The 18,874-nt window shown below is 53.8% G+C and overlaps 1 protein-coding gene across 1 annotated transcript in view; it reads left to right on the forward strand.

The window, feature by feature from the left end:
* The first annotated feature begins 16,557 nt into the window (after positions 1-16,557).
* The window catches only part of Scn4a (sodium voltage-gated channel alpha subunit 4), a 28,494-nt gene continuing 26,177 nt past the window's right edge, over positions 16,558-18,874 (forward strand). The window contains exons 1-5 of the mRNA XM_021634287.2: positions 16,558-16,830; positions 16,922-17,040; positions 17,140-17,229; positions 17,490-17,618; positions 18,069-18,160. Of these exons, the coding sequence (XP_021489962.1) occupies positions 16,558-16,830; positions 16,922-17,040; positions 17,140-17,229; positions 17,490-17,618; positions 18,069-18,160 (703 nt within the window). The remainder of the gene's footprint in view (positions 16,831-16,921; positions 17,041-17,139; positions 17,230-17,489; positions 17,619-18,068; positions 18,161-18,874) is intronic.

An 18,874-nucleotide genomic window follows, 5' to 3' on the forward strand; every position in this document is an offset into this window, starting at 1 on the left:
CCTGTGGGTGGCCTCTCACTGCTGCCTTCCTGTTTTCCTCATCTGCATCTCCCTCTAGTTAGGGTCTTTCCCCCTCTTCCTACAGACAAGCTTCCCCCTCATGCATCTTTGGGTGTATCTCCATTACTTCTGACAAACCTAAAGACTCTCAGAGAAGGGACCTGCAGCCTTGGGGACTGGCCAGCCAGAGGCGACTTCCCTATCCCCGTGGCAGAGTAGGGTGGCTGTCAAAATGTCAGCAGCCCTACCTACAGAATCACATATTTACAACAGAGGGGTGGGCAGTGTGGGGAGCAGCTGCCCAAAGCAGAGAAAAATCCTCTCACCAAGAGAAGGAGGCGTGGTTCCATCTTCAGCATTTGCCTCCTAACCTGACTAACCCTAATGATACTCGATACAAAATAGAAACGTTAGCTCCATCTCCTACACATTTTCCTGCCGTCTGCAACAACCATGGCCAATCTATCCTTCCAACTAGACTGGTTCCCGGAGCTGTGCAGTCACACTTGATAGCCTTGGTCTCCTCATATATGGTGACCCCGTTCCCTTACTCTAATCCCTCATTAAAAAACGTTCTACCCCAGAGAGCTTTGAGCAGAAAAGGGCAGGGAGCAAAGGGGCAGGGCTGTAAGCAGAAGTGATGGACGACACCGTTATCACATGTCCTAATCACTGTTCTGTGTTGCTGGGAAGAGACACCATGACCAGGGCAATTCTTATGAAAGAAAACATCTAACTGGGAGCCTCCGTGCCCTTTCAGAGCCTTAGTCCATGGTCACCAAGGGGGGGGGGAGAGTGGCAGGCAGACACGGTCCTGAAGGAGCTGAGAAGACAGGGCACCGCATAGCAACTCCACTAGGGGGCACCACAGCTACAGGCTGGCCGGCGGAGCTGAGCCAATCTCGGGTTGTTTTTTTTTTTTTCCCCCCAGCCACAACCCCTCCCTGGGCTGGAAGGGACAGATGTCTTGCCAGCTGGGGGGTGGGGGAGGAGGCAGACAAATGCCTCCTGAGACCTCTGTGTGGGCCTGTGAAGCAGTTGGGTGTGAATGTGCGCCCTCCCATGTATGTGGCTCTGTGTGTGTCTGTGGGGGTGTGAGGTGGGGGTGTGCAGACGGGCAAATACTTGATAAAAAGCTGTTGGTTGAGCTAGCAGGCCCTGGCCATGAAAATGGGAGTGTCTCGGCAGACAAGTCACATGAGTGAAAAACGCAAGCATTCATGGAGACACACACACAGACATGCCCTCCACGAAAACCTGTGTCTGGGTGTCATCTGGCATGGGTGTGACTGAGAATATAGGGTTTGCGGGGGGTGTAACTTGAGGGTTTGCACAAGCTTGCGGTGTGAGCCTGGGACTATGTGCTTGTGAGCTGAAGATATTGTACTGTGTGTGTGAGAGTGTGTGTGTGTGTGTGTGTGTGTGAATGAAAGGTGACTTATCTGTGTTTCTGAGACCGTTAGGAGTGCAGCATTTGTATGTAGAGAATTCACATGTGAGTGTGTGAGTGTGTGAACAAGCTTGTTCCCTGGTGAACACTTCTAGGAGCGACTGGGAGGAAGACTGGGCCTGGGGGGTGGGGGGGTCACACGCGTGTGAGCGTGAGCCCCTGCGTGGGTGGGTGTGTCTTTGGTCCGGACTCCTGGGTTCAGTGTGGTGGGTCCCTGCACCCAGGCGCTGGCCGGGTGAGCCCAGAGCACACCAAGAGGGAGTGCGGCCGAGGCACCCACCTGAAGACTGGCCCGGTCCTCAGGTTTCACTCATGACCCTGTGACATCAGCGCTAGCAGCTGTCCCCGGCGGCCCGGCCCCCCAGCCACGTCCCCCAGAGCTCCAGCCCCAGCCCGAGGTGGGCACGGCACCCGGGCCTCGGCCACCGCCGCCGCGCTCTGCTTCTGGCCAACAGTGAGTACTGTGCCTTTTCTGTGCCAGCCGGGCCTGGTACCCCCAAGGGTGGTCACCCCCACAGACAGCTGACCCTGGCCTCAGCCCCAGCACGGTTCTGAGGAAGTCACCTCTTCGTTCGGGCACCGCTGACCTCCTGTCCGCGCCTGGCTCTGCTGTCTGTGCCCCGGGCCCCCGTGGGCCCATCTGCCCTGTCAAACCTCCTTGTGCCCTGACTGTCTCTGTCCCCAGACTTGCCTTCTCTGTCCTGTTGTCTCTCTGTCCCTGCCTAGTTGTCCTTTCCCTGAGCAAGGGTCCTCATTCTGCTCGCAGATGGCATGTGACTGAAGCTTAGCTCCAGACAGGCACAGGATGACCCGAAGGACAGGGTCCAGGCTGTAGTTTCTTCAGGAAGGGGCATGAGGGGGAACCAACACAGAGGCTCTGACTCGGCTCGCTCGGCCTGTTTGCTGAGGAGCAGCAGAGAGCGGCTGGAGGCCGGGTGGGGGTGGGGGTGGCGGCAGCGGCTCCTTTGCTCTGTTGAAAGAGGAATCTGTGAGATGCCAGCGGAGGACACATCCCGGCTGCCTGCCGCTAGGCTAGGCTCTGCCCACTGTCCCGCCCTCCTCCCCCTTCTCTGCCAGGCACGGGCCTCCTAGCAAATCTGGAGGGGGGCAGAGGTGTAGTCCCACATGGCAGAGGGGGATCCAGGGAAATGGACACCATATCGCTAAGAGGGATGTAGAGGCAGACGGTGCCTTGAGAGGAAAGATGGGACCGTAGTAGTCAGGGAACTATGGGACCAAGAGAGCCCTGAGCAGACACAGGGGGATACATGGATTGCTAATGTAGGTCAGGGGACCTCAACCGCCTCTGTCCCCTTTCCTAAGAATAGAGCCAGGACAGAGGGTGGGCAGTACTGGCTGGTAGAGAAGAGGTGTGCCAGCTACTGGGAGACACCACTTAGACGGGTTAGCAAGAGCAGGGTGTCCAGCTTGCTGTTTTCCAGAAGGGTCAACTTGTCGAAAGTTCCTGAGGCATCCCAGACCTAGCTGGGCATAATGGTATACACCTGTAATCCCAGCACTAGGAAAGCCGAGGCAGGAGAATCGCCACGAATTCAAGGCCAGCCTGGGCCCCATACGACTTCATGTGGATAGAGACCGAGATATCTAAGACAGAGCAGTGTGGGGCTAGGCTATGTCCAAGGGTTCAGAGACTCTGCTGTCGGGGGGCAGTACCCCCCAGGGAGACCCCCCCACCTGCCCCCTCTTCACCCTTACCTCCTGAAGTTTGCACATGAACAACTGATTCGGCAGCGCCAATGAGCCTGTCGGGGAGTTTGAGGAGGGGCAAGGGAGGGACTAAAGTGTCAAGAGCCATGTTATCAGCCATAGCTATGGCAGTGTCAGGAGGACCCCAACAGTGGCAGCAGCTGGCTGACGATGTGGGTAGTGGGCATGAGGATAGGGGTAGGTAGGGCTGTTTCTTCTAGGACCGCCCCGATACTACTGAGGCTCCCCCCCAAGTTCTCTGCTTAGGGCAGGAGGCATCGCCCTCCTGGGCAGTGACGGGGACAGCGGTGGTCACCACGCCACCTCTTGCGGGCACACTAATCGTGTAAAACAGAACAGAAGTTAATATCCCAGGACCTTTAAACCCGCCATGCCGGGCAGGGCATCCAGGCGAAGATCAGCCAGGCCCGTGTCCCCAGGTAACAGGACGGAACCCACAGGCCCTGTGTCTGGCCATCTCAGAGATCTGCCTCCACCTACAGCCAGGCACCCCTCAAAGGACTATATGTAGGGATTCAGGGAGTTAGGGGGCAGTGGGTGAGGGACCTTAGTAGTCCCATCCTGACCCTTGCCTGTCATTTCTGCTTTGGAAATCTGTATGGGTGGGGACGCAGGACTGAGGTCACTGCCCCATCTCAAGGATGGGCAGATGAAAATCCTGCTCCAGTAACTTCTCGAGAGGTTTCAATGTGCCCCAGCCCAGGACCTGACTCGGATACAGACGCTCCTGGATCTTCTAGTGAGATGCTGGGGCACGCCTGACTTGAGCTGTGCCCTGGGGACCCAGCAGTTCTAGCCACAGGACAGTAAGGAAGAATGGGTACCCAAGGAAGGGGGCGGGGGTGTTGGCGCAGCTGAGGGCAGCAGAAGGCTTCAGGAAAGAGGGAGGATGGGGACCCCAGAAGGAGCCATAGCTCCCAGAGCAGGGAAGCGGCTGTCCCAGGAAGTCTGGACATGAGGCCTGGAGAGCAGGAGGCGTGAGGGGAACAGAGACAGATGTGTGGGCAACAGCTGTGTACCTCACAGGTCCTACAGTCAGCTTCTTTGCTGCCTTTTCAACAGATACTCGCACTCAGAGGGGTCATGCCACTAGCCTGGGGTACCCTCTGGGTGAGTGGCCAGAGCCCAGCCCAGACCCAGTGGTCGAGGCCCCTGTTCTCTGGGGAGGATCCTGGGTTGGGCTGAGTCAGGACAGAGCTCTTCCGGGACTGTGGACACTGTGATGGAGGCAGGTCCTGGGGCTCTGGGCCAGTCTGATGGTTCTTCCAGGGGTCCTCAGCCCCGCTGTGGCAGGGACAGGGCAGGTCTCACTGTGGTCCCTTCTGAAGGTGCCGGGGAGGGGGCAGACCTTTCACCCTCATCACCATCCCGGCCTTCGGGCCTGCATCCCCTTCTGCAGCATCAGCAATGGCTATTTTTATTCCCTGCTGTTTTCCGTTGACACCCTGGGTTGAGGGTGGGGAGAGCGGCAGGGGAGTGAGGGGGCTCCAGGAGTCCTAACGGCAGTAGAGTGGGCAAGGCGGGAGGCAGATGAGGCAGACATCCCTGACCCAGGGTCCTCTGCCTAGGTCCTGGCATAGAAGGAAGGGTAAAAGCCAGTAGCCTCCGGATGCTGGCGGGCTATCGAGTGCGGGTGGCAGTTTAGCCTGGTGGTTAAGACAAGCTGAGGGCCCAGCTGTCAATCTCAATTATTACGTAATGAGCCCCTGGTAGTAGGTCCCTTCCCCTTCCTATTCATCATTTGTCAAGTACAGGGTGAGAGATCAGTGAGTTCATGGGCACTGGAGTGCCCAGGGCCATGTCTCACGGGCAGTAATAGATGGATAGAAAAGCTCACTAAATGCATTGTGCCAACATGCCGAACATTGTGCCACAACCAAACATGCCACCACAGGAGCGAGAGAAGGAAGGAAGCCACAGGATTGGGCCCCGGGGAAATGGCTCAGCCACAAAGGGCTTGTTCTGCAAGCCAGAAGACCCGAGTTCAGATCCCCAGCACCCATATAAGAAGCCAGGTGTGCACGCCATCCCAACCCTGGGGAGGCAGAGACAAGGGGTCCCCGGGGATGGCTGACCAGCTAATCCAGCCGAATCAGTGCGCTCCAGACCCCAAAAAACAGAACTGTAGATGGGGACCTCTAGCCTTAACCCACACATGTATGTGCTGACAAATACACACATGTACGCATACACCACACACACACACACACACACACACACACACACACACACACACACACGGGGAGTTTGGAGGTGGAAGGGAAGTCAAGAATGTTTTTATTCTTATCTGACCTCCTGGAAGTGAGGGCCTCTCTAGCGGGTTGCTGTGACGGCTTTGGAGTAGCAAGGCCTGCTGCTCATTTGTGTCTTTGCTGAGGACGGCCAGGCGTAGTCAGAGTTTGGAAAAGGGGCTCCAAAGAGCAGAGGGGAGAAGACCTCCCTGATACAGCTTCTAGGGAAAGTCCCCAAAAGCGGGAGGAAGAGAGGGAGCAGGAGGCAGCCCAGGCGGAGGGCAGGTGGCATATGCCAGAGTAGAACACCCATCAGCCTCCCTTGATCTCAGTGTTGTCAGGTGGCTGGTGGCCACCGTCCCTGCTCCTGGGGTCCCTGCGAGGAGGCCTGTCAGCCCGCCATCCTCACGTGATGGGGGTGATGAAAGCAGGTATAGAATCCTCTGAGTCCTCAGAGGGACAGAGGAAGAGGGTGGTAGAGAAAGCAGGAGCAGAGAGACAGAGGTCGGGAGCTCCTGAGAGGAATTATCCAGGAGGAAAAGCCATGATGGCGGAGGCAGCGCCTCCCATACAGACATGTCCAGAGTAGGTGAGTGGCTCACACGTGACTGAGGCGTGTGCAGCAGCGGTTTGGGGCGGGGCCACCATTGTGTCCTAGGTTCCTTAGGGAGAGTTGAGCTAAGAGAAGGCTGGAAACCCCAGGCTTGGATAGAACGAATCAATCTCCCCATGCCCTGAGCAGCTGGGAAATGAGTCACAGAGTTGATGAGAGAGAAAGAGAGAGAGGGAAGGAGAGATGGAGGAAAGGAGGGAGGGAGGGAGGGAGGAAGGAAGACTGGATCATACAAATAGGCCATAGTGGAGGTTAGATGTATATGATGGTTAATTGGCTCCAGTAAAAATAGACTTCGGTTAGGGATAATGGTGCAATAAATTCAAGGTCAGGCCAAGCCGCGTATAGAGACCCTGTCTTTAAAACAAAACAAAAAAAGTATCCACGAAGCTCTTTGCCAGCCTGCTGACTAGTGTGTTCCCAGGCCCTCAGCCCACAACGCAAATCCCCCAGAAGCAAGCCCAGCCCTGTTAGGCCTGCCAGGCATCTACCACAGCCACACCTACATTCAAAGGGCTTCGGGCAAGGCCTCTAGCCTGCCCTTGGAGCAAGACCCAGGCCTGTGCAGGGAGCCACTTGTACCGTAGAACAGCCATGGCAGGCCAGTGCTCTCAAGGGCTGGAGGGAGGCCATCTTTGTAGTAGCAGGCACATGGGGTTGGCGTGAAAAGCTGTGTTCAAATCCTTAGCTGGGACAGTGGAACCCCGGAGCGTGCGGACCAGGGCCTGGCACACGTTAGTGAGCACCACTGAGTGCATCTCTGCTCGCTTTTCATCAGAGAATCTGGGGTGTGGCTCGGGCGGCTCTATCCCCAAAGCACAGAAACCAGGTAGAGTTCACGCCCACAATCTAGGTACTTCTGAGTTGGAGGCGGGAGGATCAGAAGTTAAGGGTCATCCTTGGCTACATAGCAAGTTCAAGGCCGGCCTGGGATACATAAGGCCCTGCCTCAAAAATAAGAAAAAAGAAAGAAATGGGGGAGGTGAGGCGGTGGAGGGGGGGGAAGGGAAGGTGGAAGACAGAGAAGGAGGGACGGAGGGAGGAGGATAGAGCTCAGAGCTGAGGTGTAACTCTGCTGGTTGAACACCTGCCTAGCAGGCATGAAGCTGTGGGTTCAATTCCCCAGAGTGCCCTGGAGCAGGCACAGTAACAGGCCCGAAATCCCAGCATTTGGGAGGTGGATTCAGGATGGCCAGTTGTGGAAGAAGAGGCTTTGGATGTGGACAGACAGCCACCCTGATACACAGTCAGTGCAAAATAACTGTGTCTGTCACGATCATTGCGGCCCTTGGTGAGAGCATGACCAGGCTGGGCGGACTGGGAATCCGAAGGAAGAAGGGTCCCTCTAACCCTCTGGACCCCTTCAGGAGCGCCCTGTACAGCACAGTTGGTTTCCTGAATTCTGGAGGTCACGCCGTCCCTAGAGGGTTCCACTCTAGGCCACCCTCCAAGGCCCCTTGGAACAGTTTTCTCTGCAGAGGGTGTTAGGCTGGGAGGAGGGGAGGGCCTCCTAGGATGATTTCCTGTATGTGCTGGCCTGCCAAGGCCAAGGCCACTTGTTCTCTCTCTGCTCTAGACTAAGGGCTGGCAGAAAAGTAGCACAGCTACCTGGCTTCCCATGCCCACCTCAACAGAAAAGAATAAAAGTTGCGACTTGAGACTTCCATCCAGGGAAACACGAGCTGGGCCACCGTAGGAACTCAAGGGTTTGGGGAACAGTCTACCTGGGTGCCCGGTGCTGACTCTGACCAGAAGTTTGGTGTGGTTGCCTCCCAAAAAGTTTTGTTTTTGGAGCCTCCACTGCAGGTGACCCTTATAGCATATTTCCCTTGGCACACATAGCTCTCAGGGACTTCTTGTTTGTCTGTCTGTCTGTGGCTTGTTTGTTCTGAGACGGAGATTTACTCTGTAGCATAGGCTAACCTGACATTCGTGACGTAGCCCAGGGTGGCCTCAAACTCACAGCGACCCTTCTGCCTCGGCCTTCTGATTGCTGAGATTACAGATGTGAGCTACCACACCCAGCTTGCTTCGGATAATTTCGTTCGTTTTACGTTATCATATCGAGTCCAGGTCTCACTCTGTAGCCCCAGATAGCCTAGAACTCCTATGTATAGCAGGCTGGCTTCGAATTCACAGAACTCCAGTTGCCTCTGCTTCCCAAGTGCTGGGATCGAAGGAGTGTGTTACCATTCCTTGCTATGATATTTAGCATCATTATGAGTGTGGGGTATATAGGCAGGGTATACGTGTAGTCACGCCACGTGTGTGGGGGTCAGAGTCCGTTCTCTCCTTACATCTTTGACATGGGTTCTGGAAGTGTATAGGAGCATCTGGGGTTAGGAGACTACCCTGAGCTTTGTTTGGCCAATAGCTCGGACATTCAGGATCACAGATACTCATTCATGGTAGATGGATTTGATCTCAGCAGAAACCAACATCCGGCAGGCCTTCCCTCATGAAAGACTTGGGTATCCGGGTGCAGAGAAGGGGCAGGGGAGCGAGGTCTTTGTGAAGTTCCACACGCCAGCTCACGCGAAGCTTGTACACAGCAGCTTTTCCGTGATTGTCCCCAGTTCCTGGAGTCTTTTGGTCAGTTCTGGCTTTGGACACAGATACTTATATCGCCTCTCGACGAGGACAGTTTTACTTCTTCCTGCGCACTTGTTGCCTTTTATTTCCCTTTCTCGCTTTATTGCAAAGGACAAACTTTCCACCTAGTTTTGAAAAGCACCAAGGAGCCACCTTTGCTTTGGTCATCACATTTGGTAGAGAATCATCTAGTTTCTTACCACTGAAGTAAATGCTAATTGTAGTAACAGTTGGGATTTTGAGACAGGGTTTCCCTGTGTAGCCCTGGATGTCTTGGACTCACTTTGTAGGCCAGGCTGTCCTTGAACTCCAAGATCCGCCTGCCTCTGCCTCCCCAGTGCTGGGATTACAGCTGTGTGTCATTACTGCCACTGGCAGGGTTCTTCATATTGTCTTCATGAACATGAGGGAATTCCTCTCCTTTCTAATTTGCTGAAGGTCTTATCATGCATTGGGACTGTGGTTTATTTTGTTTTGTTTTTAACCTCTACCTTCATCCATTGACACAGTCATGGGATTTTTTTTTTCTTCTTTGGCATATTGGTATGAAGTTATATTATTTAGTTTTTCAACCTTCCCTGCATATTTGAGATAAATGCGTGTAGGCAGTGTGTTTCCTTTAACACACTGTCTGGATATTAATCTGAATATTAATACTTTTGTTGAGGTGTATGAAGATTGAAAAGAGAAGACTCAGGATAATTTACAGGATGGGAAATTAGACCACAGGTTTTAGGGAAAGATCCAAAGTGAAGGCGGACTCCATCACTCCATCTGGAATGAATGGATACAGTGAGTGTCCAGGCCAGAGAGAAAAGGCCTCTGTGGTCAGACTATAACTGGAGTTGGGTGCTCCGATCTGGCTGCGCCGCAGGGAGAGACAACGCCGGGCTGGACCTGCCCCAGGGAGCTGCCTCACCCTCAGCCTCCTCACCCTCTGCTCCCTGCCTGTGGGCAGCTGGCCTCAGCCTGGCTCACCGTTCCTGACCTCTCCTCTCCCACCTCATCCTGGTCCGCACACCAACTCCAGGCCCCCAGGAAGGCCTGATTTACCCACCGCTTCCGCCCAAACTTCCTTTCTGAAGGCAGTTTGCCTGGGACTTTGCACTTTCTAAATGGACTCTAGCCCTGGCTCGGGATTTGTCTTCAGCCTTGGCTTGGGCTCTCATTTATCACTCGCTAAAATTATCTTATTTGCTCCCCTATTTGCTGCCTGCCTCCTCCCTCTGGAATGCAAGCTCTGTGAGGAGCAGGGATTTTACCTCCTCTGTGCTCTGCCCTAGGCCAAGACCAGAGCCGGACATGTACCACAAACTCCGGAAGTTTGTTGAATGAATGAATGAATGAATGAATGAATGAATGAACTTGTGGGCTGGGAAGTTACGGTTGCCAAGTCTCAGTTCCCGGTTGTGGAATGAGGGAGTGAGCACTGATCCCTCACGTCTTTGAAGCACCAACATTATCAGGTACACTGGGAGGGGCTTGCCAGCTTCTGAGGACCCTACCCCTAACCCTCAAATGCTGGATCTCAGGAGCCACACTGGGCCAGAGCTGGGTGGAAGGAGCTGCCATCTTTCTTACCCTGTCACCTCACTGTATCCCAAACCAGCCTACTTGGTGGTCATGAGGCTTGTCAATGCTTTGGCCCTACCAAGAACGTCCACACATTGCAGCTGCCCGTTCATCCTGGCACTGGTGCCACTAAAGACAGCACAGCTCCCCCATCTGTTCTAGATGCATAGGAAGGGCAGACAGAAGGGACCCACTACCGGGCAGCAGCGTCTGCATTTGACCTCCGCCCCTGGAAGGGACCCTCCAAGGCTACAAGGTGAAGTCTAGTCTCTTCGGGCCTGGCAGCAACCCCTAGCCCCACTACCATCCCACCTCACCCCACTCCAGTGTCCTCTCTTTGCCCTGGCTGTCCCCTCTCCCTGGGATGTCCTTCCACTCTGTCTTTCTATGTTCCTACCTTACCCATCCATTGAGACGCAGCTGAAAAAAAAGTCATCTATCTTTCTCTTGTTTAGGAGTAACCTCTCACCCACCCAAACTCCGGAAGTTTGTTGAATGAATGAATGAATGAATGAATGAATGAATGAATGAATGAACTTGTGGGCTGGGAAGTTACGGTTGCCAAGTCTCAGTTCCCATCCATGTCCCTTAAACTCAGCACCATCCATGTCCCTCTTTTTCTTTTTTTCTTTTTTAAGATTCATTCATTATTTCTGCAGTATTCTGCCTGCATGTATGCCTGCAGGCCAGATGAGGACACCAGATCTCATTATAGATGGTTATGAGCCACCATGTGGTTGCTAGGAATTGAACTCAGGACCTTTGGAAGAACAGTCAGTGTTCTTAACCTCTAATCCATCTCTCCAGCACCCCTTTTTTATTGTTGTTGTTTTGGCTTGGTTTTTTGAGACAGGGTTTTTCTGTGTAGCCTTGGCTGACCTGGACTCAATTTGTAGACCAGGCTGGCCTCGAACTCACAGAGATCCTCCTGCCTCTGACTCCTGGAGTGCTGGCATTACAGGTGTGTGCCACCATGCCCGGCTCCACAACCCTCTTGAAGACAGGCTCTGTATCATCTTGTCACAGGTCCACTTTCTCCAGACTGTCAGCTCTCTGCAAGCAGCTAACAGTGGATCACTGAGCTCTGCTCACAGCCGGCTCAGCTACTGAGATGTAAACAGAATTGATAGTGGGATGGGTGGATGGATGGATGGATGGATGGATGGATGGATTAGCAAATGAAGCATAGAAAAGTCCATGAGGTCCCTAGAAGGTCTGAACCCAAGGCCTCACCCTTTCACTAATTAATTAATTAATTAATTGCCCTTTGTTGGTATTTTTATTTTAGGATGGGGTCTCACTGTGTAACCCTAGCTAGCTTTGAACTCACTGTGTAGACCAGGCTGACCTTAAACTCAGAGATTTGACTGTCTCACTTCCAAAGTGCTGGATTAAAGGCATGTGCCACCATGCCTGGCAACAAACATGTTTTAAATACCTACTATATGCCAGTGCTGGGACCGGCCATGGTGACCTAGATAGACATGATAGCTCTTCCTGTTGACATTTCCATCCCATGGAAAATACACACAAGCAAATGAGGCAAGCACTTACAACCTATGAAAAACAATGTCAAGGAAAAATGCAGGGGTGTGTGGTGGGAAAAGGAGGAAGAACTCTCAAAATAGAAGACAGAGAGAGAACTAGCCTGGGAAGAGAAAGGAGAGGGGCACGTGGGGTTCCAGAGACAGAGGGGAGCTGGTAAAATCCCAGAGGCAGGAACAAGGCCAGCAGTCAATGAAACCAATGGGATTGGAGCAGAGTGGCCAGCGTGAGGTCAGTAGACAAGAGTAGAAGTAGGCAGGGGCCGGAGAGCCAGGACTGGGGAGGCCACCACAGGAGGCTTGGGATGTATTCTAAGCACACTGGGGAGTTATTGGGAGAGTTTAAACGGAAGCACGAGCCAACTTTTGTTTGTTTTGAAATATCAGTGGCTGCCTTGGTGGGACTGATTCAAGGGGCAAGGGGCAAAAATGGCGGCAGGAGACAGGCAACTCCTGGAAATGTCTGTGGGTAGGCAGGAAAAGCTGGGAGAAGGCGGGTTTCCATGCATTGCGGAAAAAGGGTTAACAGGGATTTGGAAATACTGGCAGAAAGGTTTATTAGTGATGATCTGAGAAACAGGGAGGGGTGGCCTTTCCTGGCAGGAGAAAGAGCATATAGAACCATGGAAAACCCACAAAAACTGTCCCAATTTTTTTTTGGGGGGGTAGCACTGCAGAGCTGTCCAGTGCAGAGTTCAAAGGAAAGGTTGACCAGTGCAGAGTTCAAAGGAAAGGTTGACCAGTGCAGAGTTCAAAGGAAAGGTTGACCAGTGCAGAGTTCAAAGGAAAGGTTGACCAGTGCAGAGTTCAAAGGAAAGGTTGACCAGTGCAGAGTTCAAAGGAAAGGTTGACCAGTGCAGAGTTCAAAGGAAAGGTTGACCAGTGCAGAGTTCAAAGGAAAGGTTGACCAGTGCAGAGTTCAAAGGAAAGGTTCATTTTATTCCTATGGCACTTTCTGCCATCACAGAGACGATGGCACTCTGCGAAGGCTGGGCCCCGTGCAACTCAAGAGATTGGGTACAGAACGGTCCACACAACAGAAATCGTTAAGGAGCGGTCAGAGGAACTACGAGTGTGATCCCATGGAGGCTGTAAGAATAGAATATTCCAGAGAGGGGCTGCGGCCAACTGGGTTGACTGCTCCTCAGAGGTCAAGGGAGGTGAGGAGAGGAATGTGCGCCCTGGACTTGGCAGCGGAGGGAGTGTTAGTGATTTGACAAAAGCGGTTCCGGTTTTGCGGGGTTGACGGTGGCCAAGTGGAATGGGTTGAGGAGGGAGCGAAAGGTACGGAAGTAGAGACAGCTGGCATAGACATGTTCCAAGAAGCTCTTCTGTGAACAGAGATGGGAAGACAGGGAAGCGCATGAGGGGAGGGCGGTGGTGTGGTGGCTGTCATTAGTTATAATGTAGAAGACAGACATCCATGAGCGGTAGCCAGAAGAAAACTGCAGGACAAGGTCCCTGAGGGAGTCCAGGGGCCCAGGTTTTGAGTATAAGCTGAAGGAGCAGCCTGTGGTGGTGATTATTATTGTTGTTGTTGTTGTTATTTGTTTGTTTGTTTGTTTGGTTGGTTGGTTTTAGGAGACAGGGTTTCTCTGTGTGGCCCCAGCTGTCCTGGAACTTGCTCTGCAGACCAGGCTGGCCTCGAACTCAGAGCTCTGCAGTCCATGCCTTCCCCCGTGCTGCAGCTAAAGGTGTGTGCTGCCATGCTTGGCCTTATTATTATTATTCTAATATACCAGGAGGGGGAGGAGAAGAGGCAGAGCAATGGACGTGTCTTTAGACTCGAAGAAGAGGCAGGGCCATCCGAGGGGAATGTTAAGGGAAGAATTCAGACATTTGAAGAAGCATGAGGTGACATGTTTCAAAAACAAAACAAAACAAAACAAAACATGGGGAGTGGAGAATAGGGTTCATGGAATACACTGCAGGGATGGGAAGGAGGTTTAGTCAGTAAAGTCCATTCTGTCCAAACTTGAGAACCTGAGTTCAATCCTCAGCTCACACTCAAAACAAAACAAACACACGGACAAACAGACAGACAAAACTGAGTGTGGCAGGATATGCCTGTAACCCCAGCCTTGAGGAAGGGCTAACCTCCACAAGTAGCCCCACAGAGAGCCTGATCATTGAGCCCCAGGCCAAGGATAGAGCCTGTCTCAAATAAACATCAACAAAAATAAAAAACAACGTAGAGCCAGAGCAGGTGACACATGGCTTTTAAAAATATTTTGTAACTAGCCAGGCTGTGGTGGTGCACAGCTTTAATCCCAGTGCTCAGGAGAGGCAGAGGCAGGCAGTTTTCTCTCTGTGAGTTCGAGGCAGGCCTGGTCTACTAGTTCCAGGACAGCCAAGGCTATACAAAGAAACCTTGCCTCAAAAAACAAACAAACAAAAATTTGCAACTTTATTTGTTTTTTTTTGTTGTTGTTTGTTTTTTTGTTTTTTTGTATGAATGTCTTGCCTGCACGTATGTCTGTTTACCATGTGTGTGCCAGGTCCTTGTGGAGGTCAGAAACGGGCATCAGATCCCCTGGAACAGGAGTTAGGCCGGCTGTGAATACAGACAATTTCCCCTCACCCAGCAAAACATCCAAATGTGGAGTGGCTTCAGGACTGGCGGAAAGGCTGGGAGGGGATTTTGAAGGGAGAAGTGCTAGCAGAGCAGAGAGCAGAAGTGGAACGGCAGGGTGGGCCGCCTCGTTTTCAAGTTTTCAAGATGAGGGAGCAGAGCAGGATGCTCAGGGGCTGAGAAGAAGCGCTGGGGCTGTGATTCAGGTGAGGTCAGTTTCCTCGACGGCTGGGCTAGAGCCAGACCTTGATGCTGGGCTATTGTGGTCCCTCTGGGCTCCAGTGGAGGACAGAGGGCAGCACCAGAATAGGGGTTTTGCTGCCAAGACTACTTCAGACCGGGTGGGTCCCTTCAAAGTCATCTGGCAGGGCAGCATTCTCAGCATGGCAAGATGCCAGTATGTGTGTGGGGTCAGGGTAAGGTATGTGACAGGCAGAGTGCCTCTGGGAGGGGCTCCAGGTCAGACCTGAGTGTGGGTATGTGCACTGGACCACAACAGGGTCACTGACCAGCTGAGAAATGGGAACCAGCAGAGTCATCCCCCAGAAACACGACTCCTTGGAGCCTGGCAAGAAGCAGCTGGCAGGGGGTGTGGCCAGCTCTGCCCAATGGCTCTGGCCTCTCCCTGTCATCTGCAATATCTGTTGACAGAGCCTCTGTGCCTGGGTCTGGTGTGAGAGGGTAGCACTCGATGTCACTCTGGGGGCTGTGCCAGAGTCCCTGTGTTTGGGTAGAGACTCTAGGATCCACCCATATGTATGCATGCTCTCTCTCTCACACACACGCACACACTTGTGCGCACATACGCTTGCAGAGGCCAGAGGAAGGCATGAGCCATCTTGCTGTATTCCTATTCACCTTCTTTATTTGAGACAGGTTTTTCCTTGAACTTGGAGCCAAGCTGATGGCCAACGAAACCCTGTGACCCTTCAGTCTCTGCCCCTGCCCCAGCACTGGGGTAACAAGTGTGCCTGTGGCTAACCCCCCCCCTTTTTTTAAACTTAAGTTTTAGGATAAAAACTCAGGTTCTTATACACACCTACCCTTTGAGCCATCTCTCCAGCCCCATTCGACCATTCAATGCAGTGAGTGACTGGGCCAGTGTTCTGCTTGCTGAAGGGCTCATTCCTCTAAGTCTGTTTTCAATATGTAACCCTGCACAGCCCTTCTGTGGGGAACAGGCTGGGAAAATGGGACCAGGAGCCAGAAAAGACTGAGGGGCTAGCTCAAGAGATGGTCCACATACAACTTACAAAACCTAAGGCTTCTGGTGAGCCATCTTCTCCCCTTACCCTGTTCATAAGAGACCAACCAGTCTCTACTGGAACTGTCCATCCCCTCCCTCCATCACCTTTCCTGATCATTCATAGCATTGCCAGGTCTCCTGACACCACCCAGCCCCAAACCTTGCCTCTTCTTTTTCCAGTTCCATCCGCCCAGAGGTTTTGATTCCACAGAGTCCTGGAAGTCCTGTTGAGACCTCCTGAAGGCCTGGGATCCTTCTGCGTTTCCTCTCCAGCCCATTGCCTCGTTCCCTAAAGTCCAGAAAAGAAACTCTGTGTCCCTGCAGCCTCTTTTTCCCTTCTCTCCAGGCAGAGATGACAAATACCGACAGGGCCCAAATCTCTGAGCTTGTCCCTGGCAGACATCGTCAATAAATCGCAGCCATCCTTTTGCATTTTTGTGTTTTTGAGACACCCATGTCTACCTGTGTCCCCTGCTAGCCAATCAGCCGAACCACGTGACCTCCAAGATGGAATTCATTTTCTAGTTGTGCTTTAGGGTAACCTCCCAGACCCTCATCCTGGTCCATCTGGAGATTATGTGGACGGCCAGTATGGGTTCTCTCTCTCTCTTCTCTGTGTCCCTATAGGCTGATGCCACCCAGTCCCTGGAGTCTCAGCCCAGAAGGCAGTTCAGGACACTGGGGCATAGGCCCCAACAGCTGGAGAAGATCTGGTCTACTTCCTGTTGATCCCAAAGGTGGAGCAGCCTATCGCTGAGAAGAAAGCACTGTGGGGCCTGGGCCGGGGGATGCTCCGTGCCCAGTGCCCGTGCAGCAGAGCACCCAGGTCCTGCAGGCACAGCTCCCAGCCCCGACAAGACCAGGACACCCATCTCCCTGGCCCAGACCCTGGGCAGGCAGAGAGCGAGGGGAACACAGGGCATCGGTGACCACTCAGAACCCCAGGACTGCGGGCTGCCGCCACCCCTGCTGCCTCCACCCCTTTGGCCCCTGAGCCCAGGATGCAAGGATGGCCAGCTCATCTCTGCCCACCCTGGTACCCCCGGGCCCCCACTGCCTGCGCCCCTTCACTCCAGAGTCTCTCGCCGCCATAGAGCAGCGGGCGATGGAAGAGGAGGCCCGGCTGGAGCGGAACAAGCAGATGGAGATTGAGGAGCCTGAGCGGAAGCCGCGCAGTGACCTGGAAGCGGGCAAGAACCTGCCGCTCATCTACGGGGATCCCCCACCTGAGGTCATCGGCATCCCCCTCGAGGACCTGGACCCTTACTACAGCGACAAGAAGGTCTGGGCCTGGGCGGGGGTGGCTCCCTCTAGCTGTGCCCCTGTCTGTCCATCTGTCCATCGGGCTCACGGTGTCTCTCTCCCTGCTTCAGACCTTCATCGTGCTCAACAAGGGCAAGGCCATCTTCCGGTTCTCTGCTACCCCTGCCCTCTACATGCTCAGCCCCTTCAGCATCGTCAGGCGTGTGGCCATCAAGGTGCTCATCCACGCATATCCTGCCCGAGTGGGATAGACAGGGAGGTGGGGGGTGGGCAGGAGACCTTCCTCTTCCCAGCCGCTGCCTTTCTTTCCTTGACCCACCCCCCCCACGCTGTTCAGCATGTTTATCATGATCACCATCTTGACCAACTGTGTGTTCATGACCATGAGCAACCCGCCTTCGTGGTCCAAGGATGTGGAGTAAGTGCCCCTCCCCCAACTCCCTGTCCCAGGTCTGCCCTTCAGTGTTCCGAGTGACACCTCTCACGTCTTTTAGGGGAGACACACTGTCCCTGTGACACAACCCCTTGGGACAAGGCGGGGTGGGCATGCTGTCACCCTCTCCGATGTCCCCAGGTAGCCATACGGCCTCTGGGTGCCCCACCTCCTCTGTACAGTGGCAGGGTTCGCCCACGTTCCCAGGAGACTCACTCGGCCACAACCGGTCTTGTCCTTGCCAGGTACACCTTCACAGGGATCTACACCTTTGAGTCCCTCATTAAGATGCTGGCCCGAGGTTTCTGCATTGATGACTTCACGTTCCTCCGGGACCCCTGGAACTGGCTGGACTTCAGTGTCATCACCATGGCGTGAGCAGGGCCTGAGGCTGGAGGTGGGAGCGTCAGGAGGGCCAAGTACCGCAGGGGGGCGTTGACAGGAGGGGGTTGGAGGGGGCCATCGCTTCCCTGGGCCGGCTGAGCCTTAGGAGCCAGGATGTTCCTAGGGCCCTGCTCAGAGGCCAGTGTCTCCTCCTCGTACTATATACACCTTGAGGGACGGCTTGACTCGGCATTCCAGTGGGTGAGCACGTGGGGCAAGGCTGTCCGCTGCCCGTGTCCCTCCACTCTCTAGCAGCAAAACCCTGCACTGCTCTTCCCAGCTCTTGGGTTAAAACAGGGATGCTGGGGCTCATTCGACCTGCCTGCCACTCCTTGTGATAACCCCAGTGACAAGAATTCTTTGGGAGTCCTCCTTCTGGACCCAGAGACATTTGATTTCTGTCCCAGCTCTGACACATTCCACCTCAACTTCCCACTCAGGTATGTGACAGAGTTTGTGGACTTGGGCAACATCTCAGCCCTGAGGACCTTCCGTGTGCTGCGGGCCCTGAAAACCATCACGGTTATCCCAGGTATTGGGAGGTGCGGGGACCCTCTGCCTGGGGCGACGAGCCCTCCCCCATGCTCAGGCTTAGAAGGGCATACTCGGGTTCTGGGAGCCCAACTCAGGCCTATGACGAAGCGTGGACATGTGTTCGTAGAGAATTGTGCCGCCGTCTGAACGCAGAGAGGGCCATTTGGCCGTCAAGCAGAAGGGGCTCTCAGTGGGAGGCTGGGCATTTAAGAGATGGATGCCAAGGTGCGTGGGCACAGGCTCTGTACACACAGCGTGGGTCCGCTTCTCCCCTCCATTCCAGTCCACACTGACCTCAAGCCTGTGGCCCAATCTGGCTTAAGCTTCTTTATTACTAAACACTGGGGTGGGTACGAGAACTAAGAGCCTGAAATATCTAGAAGAGCAGTTCTTAACCAAAGTGGGTCACGACCCCTTTGAGGGGTGTTGAATGGCCCTTTCACAGGGGTTACCGAAGACCGTTGGAAAACATAGGTCTTTGCATTATGATTCATAACAGTTATGAAGTAGCAACGAAAATAAATTTATGGTTGGGGGGAGGTCACCGCACATGAGAGACTGTAGGAAAGGGTCACAGCATTAGGAAGGTCGGGGACCACTGCTCTCCAAGATGCTAAAAGAGCACTGGGCCCTGCAGCATGATACAGAAACATGAGTTTAAACTAACTCTGCCTGAGATGCGAGGAGACCAGACAAGCCCAGAGCTCCACCT

This window comes from Meriones unguiculatus, chromosome 7 (genome assembly GCF_030254825.1).
Source record: "Meriones unguiculatus strain TT.TT164.6M chromosome 7, Bangor_MerUng_6.1, whole genome shotgun sequence".
Classification (NCBI taxonomy): Eukaryota; Metazoa; Chordata; class Mammalia; order Rodentia; family Muridae; genus Meriones; species Meriones unguiculatus.